Genomic DNA, 21495 nt, shown 5'->3' with positions numbered 1-21495 from the left:
CTTCCTGGAGGAGGTGGCATTTGCCCAGAGCCCGAGGGATGGCAGGCAAGGTGGAAGCCAGCACTCCAGGCCTAGGGAATAGTTTGGGCAAAGGCTTGGCAGTGAGGGTGAGAGGGTTGGGCGTGATGAGCCAAGTTCATGAACTCTCCAAGTTCACGAGGCCCCTTGGTGGCCAAGCCAGCACAGGGACCCTGTCTCCGATGGAATGGAGCTCTCTGATGTCGCATGGCAGCCCGGCACCAAGAAATCACATCCAGGAAGTCCTCAAAGCCCCCGAGTCCGTGGATTCCTGCAAACCCAGCATCCAAGGGTGGGTACTTCCCCAATTGGCAGTGCAGCTGGGAGGTGGGGAAGAGGAAGTGTGGGCGGAGGGCTAGACCTAGAGAGCCCAGAGGAGGAGCTTCTTCTCAATGAGAGAGGCAGGGGTGGGGCCTCCCCCCGGCTGGCTCCTGGGGACTCCTGGGACCACAGCAGAGACACAGGGTGGCTAGAGGTGAGTGAGAGGTGAAGTCGGCCGGCCGGGGCCTGGCCAGGTGAAGACTCTCTCCACCTTCTCCCCGGGAGCACCGACGACCATGGCCCTGGCCCAGCAGCTGCGGGCTGAGAGGTGAGTGCCGGAGCCAGTGCCCTCCCTGGGCCTCCTCGCTGTTCCCGGCAGGCCTTGGGGGCAGAGGCCCACCCTCCTGCAGCCCCTTATAGAGGTTAAAAGCTAAGAGGCCAGAGCTGAGTCAGAACCCGGATGCTCAGAAATGCGGATTCTTAGAAGTGTTTCAAGGAAGCCTCTAGTCACGGCTCACTTCCCTCACGCACAGATGAAGGCGCCCAGGCTCAGAGAGGGGAAGTGACTTTCCCAGGGTCACACAGGAGCGGGTGTAGAGGGTGGACAGGTGTCCTGGGCCCCAGGCTGGGCTCGCTGCTTCACCCCATGGTCAGCAATGGCTTTCTATCTTCTGTTCAAACAGAATCACAGGGTCTGGCCTCTTCCTCTTTATCTGGGGCCTGGCTCAAAGTCAAAAGTCTTCCCTTACAGCCCCTGCATTGCTCTCTGACCGCTCACCCTGTTTCCTTTTTCTGCAGAATCCTTAGACCACTTGCATAATATTCTTTTTTTTTTTTTAAGATTTTATTTATTTATTTGACAGAGAGAGACAGCCAGCGAGAGAGGGAACACAAGCAGGGGGAGTGGGAGAGGAAGAAGCAGGCTCCCAGTGGAGGAGCCTGATGTGGGGCTCCATCCCATAACGCCAGGATCACGCCCTGAGCCAAAGGCAGACGCTTAACGACTGCGCCACCCAAGCGCCCCAACTTGTGTAATATTCTATACTGGCTCATTTGTTTTCTGTATCACAGGCTCCCCCATCAGCAGGCCCCAGGACGGTATTTGTCCCCTCATCACCTGCTGTGCCCCCCATATATAGAACAACACGGGGACAGACTAAATGCTCCGGCTATGCTGCCGAATGAGTGAATCAGTGAATGGATCTCTGAACTGGAGAATGTCCTTGGCTCCTTCTAGTCCCATCCTGTCGTGCTGCAGATGCAGGGTCACCTGGAGCACAGCCTAGCCAGGGCCCGTCTCTCCGCAACACTGTGCCCTGAGCTGGGGGGTACCTGAGGCCACGGGGCTTGGCTCCTGCCCTGGATTGGAAGAGCAGGCGACATCAGAAAGAGAGCGTGCCCACTGTGTGGAGTGACTCTGGGGGCCGCCGGAGATGGGCCCGGCCGGTTCATGTCCAAGTGGGCAGCAAAGGGTCCACAGTGGAGTCTAGGGGCTGGAGGTGGAATTTCCAAAGGCTGAAGGTCAGAAGAAAGCTTGTCAGTGTGTGTGTGTGTGTGTGTGTGTGTGTGTGTGTGTGTGTGTGTGTGTTTGTGGAGAAGTCACGTAAGCAAATGCTTGGAAGAGGGGTCAAGAGGGCCTCGGTGAGCTGGGGGGTGGCGCCGGGGCTGGGGCTGCCCCACCGGACAGGTTCTCACTGGAGACCAGCTGAACCCACAAACACACGGGAAGTAGCTGCCATGTGAGGCTCGTGGCACTTCCTATTTTTCAGGGAATGTATCAGAAGCCATGACACCCACCCAGACCCCCCCCCTCCCCGCCCCAACGGTGTGCTCCCTCCCTCCCACTCCCTGGGTCTTTTCAGCCACCCTTGCCCCTCGGAGGAGGAGGAAGGGGCGCCCTCCTGCTTCCCTTCATGGGGCCAGGGAGCCAGGTCCGGGGGTCACTGGCCTCCCTGCCCCTCAGGTGCCCCGGATGCATGCTGCTTGAGGCCAGAGTGGAGGATGGAAAGGGAGGGTGAGGGTCCAGCAGGACTTTCTAAGACCCCAGAACCCAGACGTCCAAAGTTCGAAAGGACTATCTTGGGCTAGTGAGTTTGGTTCCAACAAGCATGTGTTGAGCACCTACTGCGTGCAGGAGCCACAAACCTGACCTAGCTGTTACCTGAGGGTCTTGCCGGGCCTCAATCAGCCCCTCCCGTCCAGGCTCCATAGTGGCCTTCGCCTGATGAACATGGGTGCATATGAACCCAGAGCAGCCCGGCCCCAGAAGGCCCCGAGTGGACTTCAGCTCCAAGGGGTCCTGGCTGAGATCTCCGGGGGAGGCTCTTCTGGGGGGATTTCCGGCTGGGTTTGCTGCTCCCCCACCTCCGCCCTGGGGCAGCAGCCTCCTGGCTCAGCCCCCAGCAGGCAGCCAGGCCATTCCCATACTGACCACCAGAGGACTTGCTAAGACACAGGGGGGTGGCCCGGCACAGAGCACCTACGATGTCTCTAGTGTTGTTCTGGGCCCTGGGGGTGCAGCAGTGAGCAGGGTCCCTGCTTTCGTGGGGATTCTGGGGCTGGGCTTGTGACATATGTGACCTCCTGACTCGTGCCATCCCCCCCATAAGCCTCCGTCGCCCACTGCCCCAGGGCAAGGCTCAGGGACTGTGTGATGGGCCCTGCCTGTGTCTTGTGTTACTTTCTGCCTCCCGTTCTGTGTTCTGGCCGCTCTCAGACTGCCTCCACCCTGAAGTTCCTTGCACTTGCCCCTTTCTTGTATGGCTAGAGCCTTTGCACTCAGTTTCCCTTACCTGTCGTGCTGTGGCCAACTCCTCTTTGCTTCTCCCGCTGACCTGGCCCCACTTCTTCCAGGAAGCCCTCCCTGACCATCCTCCGTCTGAGCAAGCAGTGAACCTCAGACATGCAAATCACCCTGCTTTTCTCTCTGATGGACATAAGCCCCATCTTTGAAGTGCCTGCTTGCCAAGCTCTCTTGCCTGCTGTACTACTAGTTCTCCAGGGCTGGGGGTGGGGGGCGGATATAATAATGACCGGGCTCTGGGATAGCTTACAACAGCGTGTGCTTTTCCTACACAGCCTCCCTGACCATTGAAATGATGTTATTTGTTTAGTGTCGAACTCCTTTACTCAGCCATGAGACCCAGGGGGGCAGAGGCCGTGTCCGAATGTGCTTAGAACAGTATGTGAGCTACGCTAGGTGCTAACAAGCGTTTGCCATTATTATTACTACCCTGGGTGGGGAAACTGAGGCTGGGGGGGCTAGGATTTATCTATGTGCATGCAGTGAGCTGTTGGGGCAGCAAAAAATTCTGCTTAGGCTCAAATCCCAGCTTCTCCATTTCCTTGGGCAGGTTCTGTAACCCCTCTGTGCCTCAGTTTCCCTGTCTGTAAAAAGGTGCCAGAAGAGCATGGCGCACACTCAGGAGACTGTTAAGTGTAGTTATGACCAACCTGGCCGATCCCCTGCCCCGGGCCATTTCTATGCTCTGGTTCCTTCCTTCCTGCCTGCCCCGCCCCCGTCCTATTGCAGATGAAATAACCATGAAATGCACAGCCTCTGGGGAGAAAGTGGAGGAGGAAGCTTCTCCTGAGGGTGTTGCCATGGGGGCCTGTGTGGAAAGTGAGTGGGGAGGCTGCCAGTGGCCACTAAGTTGCTTAGGAAGTGGTGGGGATTTCCTCTGCCTGCGCACTGCCACCCTGAGTCCCTCCCCCCCCAGTGGCAGCCACCAGTGCCCTGAGCTAGCCAGAGGTCCCACGCAGCCCAGGCCACGTGGGGACCAGCAGCAGCTGGAACTGGGTGTGTAGACTGGGACACAGATCTCCCCCGAGGGCCTGGCCAGCTTGCCAATGTGGCAGCCCCGCCCCCACTCCTACCCCGTCTCCCAGTTGCTCTGGACTCAGCCACCCCTGGCTGCTCTTTCTCTGTCCCCTTGGCTGTCTGCTTGCTTGTCCTTCACCTGTCCCTCTCAGCCCCCTCTGCTCACAGATTGCTCTTCCGGGGGGGTCTTTACCACAGGTCACGGGCACGTGGTACCTCCCCGACTCCAGCTGAGATCCATCCCCCCCATCCCCAACCACCCCCACTGAGCTCTAGAGCCCCATGAGCTCTTGCTAGACCACAACCTGGGGGCCAAGGGCCTCACATTAGGATGCCTGAAACTCAGTCCATCAGCACTGCTCCCCTCCCCCCCATCCTGGTCAGCATATGGGTGACACGTAGGTGTCACTCTTGACACTGCCCTTTCTTCCCCTCCAAATCCAAACAGTCCCCAGACCCTGCTGGCCATCAGTCAGGAATGACTCACAGATGGGTAGCGTGTCTGCTGGAAGTATATACGTCTGCAGGGCACCAAGGAATTCGTGGGTGCTTAAACAAACAGGGGCTTATTTTTTCACATAACAAGAAGTCCAGAGGTAGGCCACAGCTGCTTATGCAGCTCAGTGACCTCAGGACCAGAATCCCAGAGATTCCTTTGGTCTTCCTCCCGTCTTTGCCTCATGGGGGCAATATGGCTGCTGTGGGACCAGACGGCACCCCTGCTTTCAAGGTAGGCAGAGGGGGAAGGAGAGGAAAACACGCTGGCCTGTCCCTTCCTCTGGATCAGGAAAATGGACACTCCTGGAGAGGCCCTGATGCAGATTCCCTCTTACATTTCATTGGCCAGAACTGGTCACGTGGCTGGTCCTAGCTGCAGGGGAGGCTGGGAAATAGGAATGGGATTATTAGGTTTGGTTCAGACCAGTCATGGCCTATCACCTTGAGGCTAGGCACATTGCCACACTAAAAAAAATGGAGCTTGAATAGCAGGAAGAAGCAGGGGACACAATGAAATAGTGTCTGCCCAGGGTTGTCTCTGTGTCTGTTCTTTCCTCCTGTCCCTGCTGTTTGGCTCGGGCCCCCACCATCTCCCAGCTGTACCACTCCAGGGCCTCGAAGCGCTGCTCTCTCCCTTCCGTCTTGGCCCTCCCTTTCCTCTGCACACAGTTGCCTGAGTTGGCCTCCTACAGCCAGGATCCCTCTGTTCTTACTCTCTTCTGAAGCCTTCCCTGGCTCGCTGTTGCCTACAGGGTCTACTTAGCTCAACACTGGAGACCCTCCTCAGCCTGGCCTCACCTGCCTGTTCAGTCTCTAATCTCAGCTAACTCCGGTCACACTAGACCTGAGCCTACTCCTCGAGCCTTGAAACCTTAGCATATGCTGTTCCCGCTGCCTGGAAGGCCCTCCCCCAAGCCTCTGGGCCTGCTTGGTGGATTTCCCTTTGACCTTCTGTTTGACCTTCTAGACCTGTTTCAAACGCGGCATCGTCCTCTGGGAGGACTTCCCCAGCCTGGGCATGAGGAGCCATTCTCTCTGCGGGACACGGGTTGACTTTGTTTCCCCCTGTGACCCAGGGCCTCGCCCAGGGTCTGACCATGGACGATGCTCCTTAATGCGCGGCTCCTGGATGAATCACCACAGGGCGACTGGCCGGACTGCAATATGGCTGCTGACATCCGGCCCATCTCCGAGTGTCCTGGGCCATGTCACGGCCTGGCCCTGGAAGGGGGGTTGACCGAGGGGTGCCGGACACACCCTTGGTTCCCTCCTGCACACTTAGGCCCAGCGGGCCGTCAGGTGGTAACAAGGCTCTCTTCCCTCAGCGACTTTGAGCAGCTTCCCGACGACATTGCCGTCTCCGCCAACATCGCCGACATCGAGGAGAAGAGGGGCTTCACCAGCTATTTCGTAAGACGGACCCCTGACCCCCAGCTTCTGACCTCTGACCCTCCAACTCTCTCGTCCCCTTAACTTCTCTCGCAGCGGTTCTAATAGGGCGATTTCGCCCTCCAGGGGACGTTGGGTGGTAAATATCTCGAGACTTGGTGCGGGGGTGCGGGGTGCTGCTGGCCTCTGGTGGAAGAGCCCAGAGAGGCTGCTCGGCTCCGCCCGGCGCACAGCACAGCCCCCACCCCAAAGAAGTCGCCGCCTCCCCCACCGCAGAACACTGAGGTTGAGAAACGCTGCTCTAATCCTAAAACCTTCGAACCCCCGCCCTCCTCTGCCTGTGGCCTCGCTACATCCTGGCCTGTGTCCTCCCTAGGTTTTCGTCATCGAGGTGAAGACAAAAGGGGGGTCCAAGTACCTCATCTATCGCCGCTACCGCCAGTTCTACGCCTTGCAGGCCAAGCTGGAGGAGCGGTTTGGGCCGGAGAACAAGACCAGCCCGTTCACCTGCAGCCTGCCCACGCTGCCAGGTAGGCCGGCCCGGCCCGGTCCTTGGCCTGGGGAGCTGGGCGCCCTGCCGCACGACCGCGCTGTCCTGGCAGTCACCGGCTGCCCCCTCCAGCCTCCACCCTTGACCTCCTGCCCCGCCCCCGCCCCGTTGCAGCCATCCGTCCCTAGTGCGTCTTGGGGACTCACCTTCAGCGCCCCCTGCAGCCCTGTCTGAGAGCTGCCCTTTGACGGCCGCCCCAGCTCCCGCAGTTCCCCGGGGCTCTTCCTCCCTACCCGCTCGGCTGGAACACGGTGGGCACCCTAGCTTTTCTTCCGGACAGTCCCCTCACCCCTTGCCTCCTGGCCTCTCTCCCCCGCTCAGTCCACACAGGCACTTCGGATTGGCCCAAATCTCCAGCAGCTCGGCGCCTGCCCTCTCGAGCCGTGCAGGAGTGTGGGGTGCCGGGTGCGCGGGTGGTCTCGGGGTGCCCCCACGCCCTACAGGTCGCGTACAACCACCGTTCCCACCAACAGCAGAGACGCTTCCTGACCTTTCCGTCTTGGGGCTCCACACTCTGCCTCTGGCTTGCTCTTGTTTTCTCTCTGTCCTGGCAGAGGTCCCGGCAGAGGTCCCGGAGGAGCTGAAGCTGTTCCCCCCCCCCCCCCCCCCCCCCCGCCCCCGGGCTCCTGGCTTCTCTTCTGCTTTGGAGCCACTCCCACTCGCACCTGCTCCTTCCCTGTCTCTGGGCTGCAGGCGAAAGGGTGGTCTTGCTCTGAGCCAGCCTCCCCTCCAGGCTCCAGGGAGCTTTGCCCCTCTCTCCTCTCTGTAGCTTTCCCGAGGCAACTTGGTCCTCCTTGTACACCTGCCTTCTCCGTATTTACGGACTCTGCCAGGCTCTCCCACAGCCTCAGTGCTCCTGCCTTTAGACAAACCTGTGCCACGAGGAGGCTTTCTGGCCATCAGCCCCCTCGAGCCCCGACAGCCCTCAAAATCTCCTTTCTTTTAGGAGTCACTCACGGTCCCCCTTCTCCTCTCCCATCCCCTGCTCATCCACCGGCTTGGTTTCTGCTGTCACTGCCCCACCGAATTCCCCTTGGGACTGTGGCCGTGACCTGTTAAGTTGGACTTCTGTGGGCATATCCTGGCCTCACCTTCACTGTTCCGCTTCCTCCTCCGGGAAGCTCTCCCTGACCTCCTCCCTGGTCTCCTCCTACCTCACCGGCTGCTCCTCCACTTCTTACGGAATCTGCCCCCTCTGCTGCTCCTTGGAAGGTTCTTATGTGTTCTCTACAGCGCCATCCCTGACTTTCTTCTCCCTCCCAACACCCTCCCCACAACCAGGTAATCTGACCTCTGACCTTAACGTCTCTCTTGTGCTGCTAAATCCCAAGGCCTCCCTACCCCAGACCCCGGATGCTGCCCTCCTACCACGTCTGGACACCAGCCCCTGCCCATCTCATGGCAACAGGAGCCAGACATTTGCCTTCTGCTGGGGGTTCTTGGGGGAATGGTTCGACCAGGGCCCCCACCTAAGGCTCCAGGAGATGACATTTGTCTTGGGTCAGCCAACATCTGTTTCCCTTTTCCCTTAACATGCTGCCTGGCTTTTGAGGAACAATTTATTCATCTACTGAACGAATACTGATTGATGGGGGCACTATGCTAGACCCTTGGTTCCTCACCTTGGGGGGCATATTAGAAGTACCTTGAGATTTAAAGAATTCTGAGGCCCAAGTCCCACCCCCAGAGATTCTGCTTTAATGATTCTGGGGCGAGTCCTACACAATGAGATTTTTAAATGCTCCCCCAGTGACTTAAATGTGTAGCTGGCATTGAGGACCCTCGTCTTAGGTGACGGACTACAGCTGCGGGCAAAGCAGAGATCCTCCTCTCTTGGAGCCAAGAATCGTGACTGTGTGTGTGTGTGTGTGTGTGCGCATGTGTGCATGTAGAAAAGGGCAATAAATAAGTAAAACAAGAAAAATATCAGCTGGCGACAGTACAACCCAGAGAACGCAAGCTGAGAGTTGGGGTGGCCCGGGGTGGCCCCTTCAGCACGGCTGAGCCGATGGGGAAGATTCCTGGCCTGGGTGGGCGGCTCTGAGCCCAGAGCCCCGCGGTCTTGGGCCAGGCTGCCAGGGCGGCTCTTTGCGTTTCCACAGCCAAAGTCTACGTGGGAGTGAAACAGGAGATCGCAGAGATGCGGATACCTGCCCTCAACGCCTACATGAAGGTAATGGCGGGGCCGTGTCACCTTGGTCCCTGGGAGGGTGGCTCTCTGGCTCCGATGGCCCCCATCTTCAGTCCTTAAGGGCCAGGCCTGGGGAGAGAAACAGGATGTGTTCTCAGGGCTCCAGAGGGTGGGGTGGGAGCAGTGGAGAAGGAACAAGGAACCACGCTTTGAATCGACAAGTTTGGTGTCTGTGCTGGGCGTTCTGATACCGAGGGGAATAGGATCCAGTATCTGTCCTCAAGGTACCTGCTGCCTGGTGGGGACATGGACAGGGAGTCACAAAACCACAGCCTATGTAACAGGGGCATGATGGGCCAGGGCCTCACCTCGCTCACACAGTGCCTTTGTACAAACTGGAGAAAGGCTCTTGTAAACTGTCTGCATCCCTAGGAGATGAGAGCACAGAGAAAGAAGCAGCTTGAAGGCAGAGACCAGACTGGTCAGGAAAGGCCTGCTACCAATCAGGACTGTGCAAGAAAGGGACCGTGTGCCTCATGAGGTAGTGAGCACCCCATCACTAGAGGCATCCAAGCTGAGGCTTGATGGCAACCTTAAGAAATTAGCGAGGGAAGCCCACTTCAGAGCACAGAGGCACCCTCACAGCCAATGAGGGCTCCCCTCCTCTTCTATTCTCATGGCTGAAGGGCACGGAGCTAGGGGTTGTCAGTCTTCTGTCTGATACTGACTGGGTGATTTGAGGCGAGTTGCTCATCCACTCTAGGCCTTGGTTTCCTCACCTATGAAATGGGGCAATGCCTCCAGCTCACTGATCTCATGGGAGGGGAGTGATGTTGGAAGCTTCCAGAACGTGAGAGATCATCGCTCCCAGTGGCGTGAGCGGCAGGAGGAGTGGAGAGGAGCTGGGAGGCAGGAGAAGAAGACCTCGGCCCTCTCCAGTGGCTGCAGGAATTCTAGGCTCTGAGCAGAGGGTGGGTGGGAACTGGAGGCATCTCCCCCCAAGGGGGCGCTGTGACAGCTGTTCCTTCAGGGCGGCTGGAGGCTCCTGTCTTCTCCTGCAGGGCTAAGAGAGGGGAGAGCTCTGGAGGGAGGGATGAGGCGGTGGAGCTGGGGGCTCTTCCCCCCACACCTAGGCTTAGCCACCAGCCGCCTGGAGGATCCCATCTCTGCCTATCTGTCTGATTTGGTTCCTCAAAGCCCAGGAGTCAATCACTGCAGGAATCTCTGCTATGGGTAACCCCAGCCTTTGCTTGAAATGTTCAGGGACGGGGAGCTCACTACCACGCTTCCCTGCGCATCCCCTGTTGGACAGCTATTAGAAAAATCTGATTCCCTGTAACTTCCACCCACCAGTGTCGCCACTGTCCTTGTGGAGAATACGGGTCATGTGATAATGACACCTGCCTGGAACCACGTGGGGTGCTTTGACCAGCAGCCCGGAGGCTCTTGACATACATTTGTAGGATAAATGAATAGGCTTATTTATTTCCCTCAATGACTTGTGAGTTAGATGCTATGCTCCCTATTCACAAATGAGCAATGGAGCCCTCACTCTGGGTCATAGAGCAGCTGGATCGGAGGGCTGGGATTCGAACTCGCGGCTCTGTGTACCCAGCGCGCTGTGTTGTAATGGAAGCGGCAGTGACAGCAATCATCTCCAACTCTGACGGCACACTTGCTGGGTGCCTGGTAGTGTTCTAAGTGTTGCGTACACATCGCTCATTTAACCCTTACGCCATCCCACAAGGCAGGCGCTAGGATCATCCCCGTTTTATTAATGAGCATAGGGAGGCGTGCTTGCCCGAGGTCACCCAGCTGGCGAGTGGGATTTGATCCCAGGTGCAGCTTGGCTCAGGGTCTGTACCCTTAAACCCATCTCTGGGCTGCCTCCCAGCCCTCCCCATGTGACAGCCGTGTCCTTTCCGGGCTCTGCATTCCCAGTTCCTCCAGGATGGACCTCTGGGCCCCTCCTGCTGCCTCCATGGGATTCTCCGAGGGGGTTTGGGTGCGTCTGGAGTACTCCTGGGGACCTGTGCTTTGTGCAGCTTGGGAGGATGACCCTGCCGGGGTCCAGGTACATTGCGTCCTCACGGAGTATAAGTGGTGGGTATAACCAGGATGAGGTTGAGTGAGGGTCCCGACTCCAGTGCTCCTTATCTCTGCCAACAGGGTCAGGTCCTTTGCCTCTCTGAGCCTCAGTTTCCCCAACTGTGATATGAGATCAAGTAGCAGGAAGCAGTTTTTAGGCTGTAATACCACTAACCATTATTGTTTTGGGTCATTTGAGGTATTCTTCCTCCCACTATTGTCTCATTTTTATCTCAAGGCTGGGCCTTGGGGGCAGATGGCTCTGGGTGGTCCAGCTCTGTCATTCTCTAGGCCAGGTAGCCTGGGGCAGTTCCCCTAACCTCTCTGACACTAACTTTCAGGTGGTCGTGAGATGGAGTGAGGTCACCCAGTGTGGCACTCAATACGGTGTCTGGACTGTCATCACCGCATCATTTTACCTGTTGTCACCATTATTGTCCTCTCCAAAGGAACTGTCCTCAAGCAGTTGGTCCCCTCTGATCTGGAACCAAGGAGGAAAGCTTATGCCACGTTGAGCAGCCAGAGAAAGCGTTACTAGAGAGAGAGGGACCAGCATGGGGGACGGGGATGGGACAGACGGGCTGGGATGTCCAGACGTTTCTGTTGCCCACCCCTCGTCCTGCCTCCTCTCCCAAACGCAGAGCCTCCTTAGCCTGCCCATCTGGGTGCTGATGGACGAGGACGTCCGGATCTTCTTCTACCAGTCGTCCTTTGACTCGGAACAGGTGCCCCAGGCGCTGCGCCGGCTCCGGCCGCGCACCCGGAAAGTGTAAGTGCCCGGCCCCTGCGCTCCCGTGGGACAGGCCCCAGGCCCCTTGCCAGGTGCTCCTAACCACTCTGTCCCAGATACCCCTGTGGCAAAGGCACTTCTTTTCCCTGGAGGAAGAGAAAAACTAGATATCAATTCCATCCCTGAACGCCCCAGGATGTGCAGCTTGTTAGGTGAGCTTGGAAAACCGAGCACAGGGCCTGGAGGGGTCGAAGGTGGGTGCATTTTGATGTGTGTGACAGTGAGGACCGGAGGACAGGGACTGGGCCACTGATGGGGAGAGTTGGGTGCCCCAGCACCCATGGGAGATGCCTCAGGACTCGGGGTGCTTGGGGAGAGTGGAGAGGGGGAGAGAAGGGCGGAGCTGCTCTCTCCACAGACACTTCCAGAGAATGTCCTGGGATGCCCTGTCCCCCGATCGTGCAGTTCCATGGGGCTGGCTGTGGCTTCTGGGGTGTCACACTTGGCCCCCAGGGGACACTGCTGCTTCCTCACTGATTCCAGAGAGCCCACCACTCCCTTCCAGCTCTCTCCTAAGCAGAAAATAATCACAGAAAATCCAAGCCACTGTGATAGGGCTGCGCTTCCAAAGGCCAGGCTGCTGCTGCTAAGAATTCCAGGGACAGGGCCCCCGAGCCCCGGCCTCCCTCCCAGGGCCTCCCTCCTTCCTCAGGCTACTATCTCTGAGTGTCCTCTCGGTGCCTGGCCATCTCCCAGAGGCACGCGGGCAGGCATGGTCTCCACTCTAGCTGAGCCATGCGGCAGCCCTGTGCCCCGAGCCCTGGCGCAGAGGGCCTCTCCAACCCATTTCCTTGGCTGAGAAATTAGAGGTTAGGTGCGGGGAGTAGAAGGAAGAACAGACGTGAAAGTGTTGATAAGTTAGGATGCTGAGCAAATGTGTATCTTCCTCCCCACCTCCTTGCTGATTCTCTGTTTCCTGGTCCACAAAGGGGATACAGTCCCTTCCCCATAGGCAATGGGAACTGTGTGAGCTTGTGTGCGCATGCGTGTGTGTGTGTTGTGTGTGTGTGTGTGTGTGAGATGGCCCAGAGGAGCAGTTGTAGCTGCATTTTTAATGTCTTCTCCCTCCCCCGCCTTTCCTGCCCCTAATGAGGGGCTCGTTTGGGGACAGAAGCAGGGAGCCAGGCCCTGAGGGAACCAGGCCTCCCTTTTGTCTCCACAGCAAGAGCGAGTCCCCACAAGGCGCCATCTTTGACCGCATGGCAGCTCCGCGAGCAGAGGTAACCCCACTGGGCCAGGCCTCCTACCCCACCTCTGGGCTCCACCCTTCGCCACTGTGCCCCTCCTGCTGGGTGCCCTGTGTGTGCCCACAATTGGCGTTGGGTGCTGCAGGTTGGAGGGGCCTCAGCCTCGGCCCTAAGGGCACCCAACTCAGCTGACAGGAGGTGATATGGGGAGCGCTCAGGTAGAGGGGAATGCGGCCATCCATCATCCGGCCTCCTCCAGGCCAGCCCCACCATGGTGACTGAAGCATCAGAGATGACTCAAACCAGGCCCTGGCCTCAAGGAGCTCCCGGCTCCCTGGGGACACACATGTAGAAACAGTGTGGTCAGTGCCCTGGCTTATGGGAGCTCAGGAGCCCACATGGAGGCCTGGAGGGCTGAGGAAGGTGCTCGGCCCAGGGAGTTTGGATCCTTGCCCCTCTGTGCTCATCCCAGCAGGTCTGAAAGGAGTACCATTCTGGAGTCAGAGAGACCTGGGTTCTAATTCTGGCTCCTCCACTAACACATGGAGTGGCCTCTGACAAGTCAGCGGTGCTCCCTGAGCCAGTTTCCTCATCTGTTAACTGGGATACTGAAGTATGCAAAGCAGTTTCGTAGGAATTCAGTGAATGCTCCCTTCCTCCTGCCCTACTGCACTCTTCTCCCAGGCCCTGTTTGACTTCACTGGCAACAGCAAACTGGAACTGAATTTCAAAGTTGGAGATGTGATCATCCTTCTCAGTCGGATCAATAAAGACTGGCTGGAGGTGAGGGGGGGTGAGCATGGAGATGAAGGGGGGTGAACATGGGGGTGAGGCTGGAGGTGGGGGGGTGAGCATGGGGGTGAGGCTGGAGGTGGGGGGTGAGCATGGCGGTGAGGCTGGAGGTGGGGGGGTGAGCATGGGGGTGAGGCTGAAGGTGAGGGGGGTGAACATGGGGGTGAGGCTAGAGGTGAGGGGGGTGAGCATGGGGGCGAGGCTGGAGGTGAGGATGGGAGTGAGGATGGGAGTGAGGATGGGGGTGAGGTTGGAGGTGAGGATGGGGGTGAGGCTGGAGGTGAGGGTGGGGTGAACATGGGAGTGAGGCTGGAGGTGAGGATGGGAGTGAGGATGGGGGTGAGGATGAGAGTGTGGTTGGAGGTGATGGTGGGGTGAACATGGGGGTGAGGCTGGAGGTGAGGATGGGAGTGAGGCTGGAGGTGAGGATGGGAGTGAGGATGGGGGTGATGTTGGAGGTGAGGATGGGGGTGAGGCTGGAGGTGAGGGTGGAGTGAACATGGGGTGAGGCTGGAGGTGAGGATGGGAGTGAGGATGGGGTGAGGATGGGAGTGAGGATAGGGGTGATGATGGGAGGGAGGATGGGGGTGAGAATGGGAGTGAGGATGGGGGTGAGGTTGGAGGTGAGGATGGAAGTGAGGATGGGTGTGAGGCTGGAGGTAGGATGGAGATGAGGATGGGGGCGAGGATGGGGGTGAGGATGGGAGTGAGGTTGAAGGTGAGGTTGCAGGTGAGGTTGGAGGTAAGTTGGAGGTGAGGTTGTTTCGGGTCTGGTTGTGGGGGGAAATCAGAGGGGACAGGGGCAGGGAATGCCCCAGGGAAGAGATGCCATCTGAGGATAGTCCTGGAAATCAGAGCAGCCAGCTGGGGACAGTGTTAGGAACACAGCCACAGGGGAGGCAGGTGTGTGGCTGGAATAGAAGATTCTGGAGACCACACTTGGTCTCCAGTTGCTTCGGGCAAGTCGGTTAATCTACTGAGTTTAGCATCTTGGCCTGTCATGGGGTTTCGCAGCCGCGGCACTGTTGACTTCTGGGGCCACAGTTCTTGGTGTGGGGCCAGCCTGTGCATCGCAGGGGTTTAGCCGCATCCCTGGTCTCTGCTCACGAGACGCCAGCAGCAGCCCTGCAGTTGTCAATCAGGTGTCTCCAGACACCTGGCCTTGGGGGACGAAATCACCTGCAGCTGAGACTCACTGGTGTGTCACCTGGGATGATTTCCCTTACTGTGTGGGCAGCGAGAAAAGACAGTGATGCGGACCTTGAGTTCTGGTGTGAGACTATCTGCTGTCATTTCCTGGCTGTTTTTAACTAGCTTTACGTCCCTGGGAACTTTGCTCAACCCTGTGGTTTCCTTTTCTGTAAACGAGATCGCTGTCGGGCAGTTTCTTCATCGCGGTCCTGGGAGGGCTTCCCGAGGCGCAGCTGTTCGGGGCTTGGCCCATAGAGGGCCTAGATGCATCCGTCGGGCTGGCGCTGGGGCTGCTGGGAAGGTCACAGGAGACTCTTGACGCCAGGGCTTGTCTTGATCGTTGCTTCGTTCCCACGCGCGGCATGCGTGGCCCCTACAGGGTTCATGTTGACTCAGTGAATGGAGATGGGAAGCCCTGGCCCTGGCTCCAGCTGTTTGGATTGGGTCCTATTGTTCTTAAACAAGATTCCCTTTTGTCGAGGCTCCTGAGGCAGAGGGTAACTAAAGGAGGTGGTGGGACGGGCCCCAGGGGGACTGCGGGGAGGGGAGGGTCCCTGGCCTCCAGGGGCTAGAGAGGTGCGTGGACCTTTGGTCTCACAGACTTAGCAGCTTTGATCGTACCCCGGTCCTGGAGCCCTGTCTTGGGACCTATGGCTCTTGCAGCTGTAGGGTATTGCTGGGAAGCTGTCCAGAAATAAGGAATGCCTGTTACCTTCTTGTTTTCTGAAAAGTTCTCTATGTGAATAGGCTGGCTGATTTCTGGCCTTGGTTAAGGAGAGGGTCAGGGGAGCAGCGAGGGGACTACTTTGAGGGAACTGGGATGTGGATACTATGTCTTCTCTAGGTTTGTGAAGATTAAGAGAACATTGCTTGGCTGGGGCTGGGCAGAGCTTTCTGGCTGTTGGCTCTGGAGCACGTGCTCTGTGCTATCTGCAGAATGAATGAATGAACGAATGAATGAATGAGTGAAGAAAGCCACCCCTTCATCTCCCTCCCCTGTTCTGTGTTCCTCCTTAACACCGTGGCCGCTGGCTGAGCATGAAGCTGACCCACGTCCCTGCGCATGGCCCGCATTGCCCGTCACCCATTGTAATACGCGCTCCCAGCCAGAGGGCAAGGACTGCCATCCACTCTGAGTCCCAGACCTGCCACGTGGCTGGTGCTCACGAAGTCTGTGAATGAGTGACTGAATTAGATCAAAGCAGCTTTCCAGATAAAGTGAGATCTTGACCTATTCTAGAACAGAAATATGTCTTTTGGGGTGAACATTATGGCGACCTTGGTCACTTTTTCTTCTGCATACGACCTCGTCTTCATCATCATAAGGGAGTGGGGGGAGCAAGGTTTGGCCCCGCTGCCTCTCCTCCCACCGACAGGGCAGCCCCTCCTTTCCTCCTCAGGGTACTGTCCGGGGAGCTACGGGAATCTTCCCACAGTCGTTCGTAAAGATCCTCAAGGACTTCCCGGAGGAAGAAGACCCCACCAACTGGCTGCGCTGCTACTACTATGAGGACACCATCAGCACCACCAAGTGCGTGGCCTGGCCCCCTCCCCACCCGCCCCGCCCTGCCCCCCACATCACACTCTGGGCGCTGAGAAGTAAAGCAGAGCTCCCCTCGCCCAACTAAAAGCCCGCAGCGGCTCATCCTGCCCTCCAGACAAGCCACAGCTGGGTAACAAGATGTCAAGATCCAGCGTGGTCCTGCTGGCCTGTTCCCGTGTCCCCCTTTGGCCCGATGCCCCCTCACCGCTGCCCGTTGTCCCCTTAGGGACATTGCGGTGGAGGAGGACCTCAGCAGCACTCCGCTGTTCAAGGACCTGCTGCAGCTCATGAGGTGAGAGGCGGGAGGGCGGGGGCCAGACCCCTGGAGGAGCGAACGGAGGGAGGAACAGAGCCAGTGAAGGCGTCTGTTTGATCCCTAGCGGGGCAGATAGCAGCCTCCCATGACGGAGATGAGTGGGGGTCTGCAGAGAGACGTACAAGGGCTTGGAGGAGGTCACACAGTTTGCGAGTGAGGATTTGCAGCCAGAGCTAGAGACTTCCCAGCCAAAAACCTTGGACTTGGGTCCTCCGCCGTCAGAGGACCACCAGCTCCCAAGAGCCAGCCTGGTCCCACAGACTGGAAATAACCTGAATCTATTCCTGACTATGAAAGGAATTCCTCTTCATTAATTAAAAAACCAAGAATGTCAGAAATCACAGAAAGGTAGAAAGAAGTGAAGTATAGATATTCCTCCTCTCATCATTAGATACACATCCAGATGGGCTCCATGCACACCTCCAGCCTCACCCCATAAATATGATGTCAGCGGGCTGCGTGGTGTCCTTCTGGGGACGCGCTGTAATCAATGTAGCCATCCCCTTCTTGGCCAATTTGATCATCCTCCCCTTTCTTGCTAGCAGAAATAATGCTGGGATTCTCATATTTGGTGACTTGCCTGATTGTTCCCTCAGGATGAGTTTCTAGAAGTGGAATTTTGGAATCAAGGTGTTTGCAAGTCTGTTAGGCTTCCAACCCCATTTGTTGAGTTACCAATAGGAAGGTTGTATCAGTTTTTACTGTCACCAGCCACGTGCACCCCACACCAGACAGTCCCAGTCCTTCAAAAGTTCTCCTCCGTAGCGGCATGCAGCTAGCTCTGGGGGCTTAATTCTCTCTACTCTGTGCCTGGCCAAACTCACTCCTCTTCCCCACGATGGCTCTTAACTCTGCACATTTATACACAAGGCATTTCAGGCTGTGCCACTAATTTATTGTGAAGGCCCCTTCTTCCCCGTAGGTCTCAGTTTCTCCATCTGTACAATGGGACGTTGGACCACACAGGTGATAAGGCCTGTGTCAAGTTCTGACCTCTTCTGATTCTTAAATCCTGGCTCTAAAACTCCCTCAGCCCCCACTCCCTGTCTCCCTTAGGCTTAGGTCTAAGGCCCCTGGACCTTTTATTAACCGTGATCTTTCCTACCCAGACGGGAGTTCCAGAGGGAGGATATCGCCCTAAATTACCGGGATGCCGACGGGGATCTGGTGCGGCTGCTCTCAGATGAGGACGTGGCGCTCATGGTGAGGCAGGCCCAAGGGCTCCCCTCCCAGAAGCGCCTCTTCCCCTGGAAGCTGCACGTCACCCAGAAGGATGACTATGCCGTCTACAACACTGTCCCCTGAGGCGATGGTGTCCCTGGGGCAGGGAGGGACCCTTGGTAAGAAGCCCTCCGAGGAAATTAGGACCAGGAAAGCCTGGGAGCATGGGACAGACTTCCTGGTTCGAATCCATGGACCGGCTGGGCTTGGCTTGTATTCTGTCTATCTGCACACTTGGTCTTGAAGTGAAATAAAGCCTTTCATCTCAAAGGTCCAGACTGTAAAAGACAGTATCTTTTGAGGAAAGAATGGAGAGGGAGTAAAATCCCTATTAATGAGTGTCAGTTAGGGGTCATTTATATATGGAAGGGGGCCCTGGCATTGGGCCTGTATTCTAGCTGCCCCGTTCCCTTGCCCTGTCCACCAACATCAAGACATTGGCAGGGCCGTGCTCCCAAGAAACCCGTTGGGATATCCTTCCTTGCCTCTTCCTAGCTTCTGGGGGTTTTCTGGCATTCTTTGGGATTCCTTGGCTTATGGATGCGTCATTTCCATCCTCCATACTCACACAGTGTTCTTCGTGTGTCTCTTCACATCTTCTCTGTGTGTGTGTCTGTCTCTGTGTCCAAATTTCCCCTTTTTTTATAAGGACACCAGCCATATTGGATTAGGGCCACCCTAAGCACTCCATTTTGACCTCACTTCTCTCTATAGACCCCATATCCATGGAAGGGCACATTCTGATGTCCTGGGGGTTAGGACTTCAACATATATTGGTGGGGGGGTGATACAATACAACCCATAAGAGCACACTAGAAAATATCCGTTCAGCAAAAATTCAACAGAACTTGAAAGCTCCGTTGTAGCAAATCCAGTTGTTTGGCTTCTAACATGTGGCCTGGCCAGACTGATTGAGGGGCCCTAGGTAGGACAGTCTGCAAAGAATCACCACCTCACAAGAAGGGGTGGGGTTCTTCAGTGACCCTCCCTCTCCCTTTTCCCCCCAAGCCCCCCATGATCACAGCTGGGGCCAGAACCCACAGCATGGAGGGGTGGGAGTTGTTCTGAAATGCAGAGGCACTGCTGTCAGAATGCTCGAGCCCCAGGGAGGCCATGTTGTTGGGAGGCTGGGCCAGGGACTCTTGTGATGGGTCCAGGCCCTGGGAGTGAGGGCTGAGGTGACCTTGACAGAGCGGCATCCCTGCCTCCAAGCAGAAGCAGAAGAAGGCTCCCTCTGGTGTGAGATGTCCTCAGTTTGGGTTGATGGATTCAGATGAAGCAAAGGCTCATAGTCAAAGATCACTAACTCTCTGTGAGTGAGACTAGGCAGTGGGAACAAGCACTAGCTTTAGAGCCCCAGGGACGACAAGTGTTTGAACTATGTGACTAAATGTTTAAAGCAATAAAGAATCAAAACATAAAAATGAACAAGCCAAAGAAAATGATCAGGCAGATTTGCAAAAGGGAGCTGGAATGTACGTACACGCTTATGTGTGTACCCACGTGCAGATGTGTGTGTGCATCTCCTGAAACAGAAAACCCAGTGGGTGGGTCAGACAGGATCCTAGAGAGGAGAAAACCAGTGCATTGGAAAAGAGGAAAATCAAAGAAATTACCCAGACTATAACACCGAGAGACAAGTGGTTGGAGAATATGAAAATGAAGTTAAGACATACAAACAACAGAACGTGGTTTTTAAAAAATTGGAATCTCAGAAAGAGAAAATACAGAGAATGGAGAAGCAACATTTAAGGAGATGGCAGACGCCGTATTTCAAAACTGATGAGAAATCAAATCTGTGGGTCTAAGGAGCATGTCTGGACAAGCAGGAGAGATAAAAAGTGCTCCATCCCTGGCTACATTTTGAAACTGTAAAAACTCTGAAGTCAAGGAGAAGATTTTAAAAGTGGAGAAGGTTGAGGTCACTACAAAATAACAATTAGCATGATACGTGGACTTCTCAACAGTATCAGTGGAAGCCAAAGTCAACAGCATGGTATCCACATTTTGGAGACAAAATAACCTTCAATCAAGAATTATATGCTCAGCAAAACCATCTTTCAATAGTGACGGTGACATGAAGACATGTACAGATAAAAACTGAGAGGTTGCCACCAAGATCCTTGAACTCAAAGTATCTTTAAAGCACGTTCTTCAAGAAGAAGAAGAAGATCCTTGAGGGACGGTTTGAGATGCAAGAACACATGATTAACAAAAGCAATGATAAGTATTGTGGTGGATTTGTCTTATGTTGACTTGCTAAGCTGAAACGGTATTTCCAAGAACTTCCTTCCCTGCGTGGATCCAGATGGGTGGGGGCCATCAGAGCCATTCTGCACGAGATTCAGAAGGGGGTTGTTTGCAGCAGGAAGCTTCTCCATAGTAAAGAGATCCTGCTGCAGGTCATGCATGTTGTCGCTCGTCTGCTGGGTCACAGGGTGGAACTTTGGAACACAAAAGTCAGAGAGAAGATCTTCAAAGCAGTGAGCGAAAGTTGAAATCGCCACAAAAGGACAGCACTTAGAATGACAACAGGCTTTCGGTAACCCCTTCAATGTCAGGTCCCAGCTCCTGTGCTGGATGTGTGTTCAGCACCAGTCTCCTCTGCAGCTCACCCTCACTGGAGTCTCGGAGGTGGTGAGAGGCCGATGTGGTTCCAGCCCGTCCTCATGGTTCCAGCTTGTGCCTGGAGGTTTCTGTTTGCCCTTGTTTCTCTCAAGTCGCACATGTCTTCTATTTTTGACAGCCTCCCCGGCAGACCTGACATAGATGCAATAGCATCATATAAAAGGTTTAACCAGTTCCCACGATTGAGGAAGATTGAATCCTCAAGGCAAAACTCTTGTTACATCTTTCCTAGTGATCAGCTTCTCTGATGGAATCCTGACTCATACACATGCATATAAATTCAAAGACATTCTCAATATAAATTAATAATAGTGTCTAATGTCTAGAGTTAAAAAAAGGACAGAATTAATATATTGGATGATAATAATCATACGTGCATTGGGAGAGGTGGAATTAAAGTATTCTGAGGTGCTTACGCTATGCACAACCAGAGTTAAAAATTGTCTAACATTAGTTAGGCTTTGCCAAATGAAATGTGCAGGGTAAAATTTCAATGAAAATCATCCAAAGAATAGGAAAAGAACATATGTGTTTCCTAATATTTACATCAAAATGAATAAGAAGAAAGGAAACCAATTTTTTAATTGGCACAGTCAGAAAAGCATGTGACTCTTGATCTCGGGGTTGTAAGTTTGAGCCCCACATTGGGTGTAGAGATTAATTAAAAATAAAATCTTCAGAAAAAAAAGGAGGCAAGAAAGAAGAAAAAAGAAGGAGGATTCAGAAAGTGACTTGGCAAAAAATAAATTCAAATATATCAATAATTTTGACACTTTAAACAGTATATGGACTCAATGCACCAATTACAAAATTGTCAGATTAGATTTTTTAGAAAATTAAGTCCATGTGAGTGTCGTACACATGAGAGACTCACATAAAATCTAAGGACATAGAAACAGGGAAAGTAAAAGCATATAAGAAGATATGCCTGACAACTACTAAGCAAAAGACAGCTTGGTGGTGGGGGTGGGGGTGGGGGTGTCTCTAGAGACCCACAGTCTATTTTTGTGTAAACTTGGCACAGAGTTAGTGACAGTTCCTGACCCTGAGCTACGTAGTTATGCTTACCATA

At 55.4% G+C, this 21495-nt stretch overlaps 1 protein-coding gene across 1 annotated transcript; it reads left to right on the top strand.

Moving 5' to 3' along the window:
- The first annotated feature begins 406 nt into the window (after positions 1 to 406).
- NCF4 (neutrophil cytosolic factor 4) lies at positions 407 to 18065 on the top strand. The gene is made up of 10 exons (XM_026499681.4): positions 407 to 607; positions 5923 to 6007; positions 6363 to 6516; positions 8639 to 8709; positions 11397 to 11524; positions 12708 to 12765; positions 13417 to 13515; positions 16116 to 16246; positions 16485 to 16550; positions 17684 to 18065. The coding sequence occupies exons 1-10, from the start codon at positions 576 to 578 to the stop codon at positions 17877 to 17879; spliced, it is 1020 nt and encodes a 339-aa protein (XP_026355466.1). The 5' UTR covers positions 407 to 575; the 3' UTR covers positions 17880 to 18065.
- Positions 18066 to 21495: the final 3430 nt, after the last annotated feature.

This window comes from Ursus arctos, unplaced genomic scaffold (genome assembly GCF_023065955.2).
Source record: "Ursus arctos isolate Adak ecotype North America unplaced genomic scaffold, UrsArc2.0 scaffold_21, whole genome shotgun sequence".
In the NCBI taxonomy this organism is placed as follows: domain Eukaryota; kingdom Metazoa; phylum Chordata; class Mammalia; order Carnivora; family Ursidae; genus Ursus; species Ursus arctos.
This window is presented reverse-complemented; position numbering and strand designations above follow the sequence as displayed.

Excerpts from the sequence above, each read along its gene's own strand:
- NCF4 (XM_026499681.4), top strand. The coding sequence starts at position 576 with ATGGCCCTGGCCCAGCAGCTGCGGGCTGAGAG. Across the intron at positions 8,710-11,396 it reads CCCTCAACGCCTACATGAAG|AGCCTCCTTAGCCTGCCCAT; the intron begins GTAATGGCGGGG and ends TCCCAAACGCAG. Across the intron at positions 12,766-13,416 it reads TGGCAGCTCCGCGAGCAGAG|GCCCTGTTTGACTTCACTGG; the intron begins GTAACCCCACTG and ends CTCTTCTCCCAG.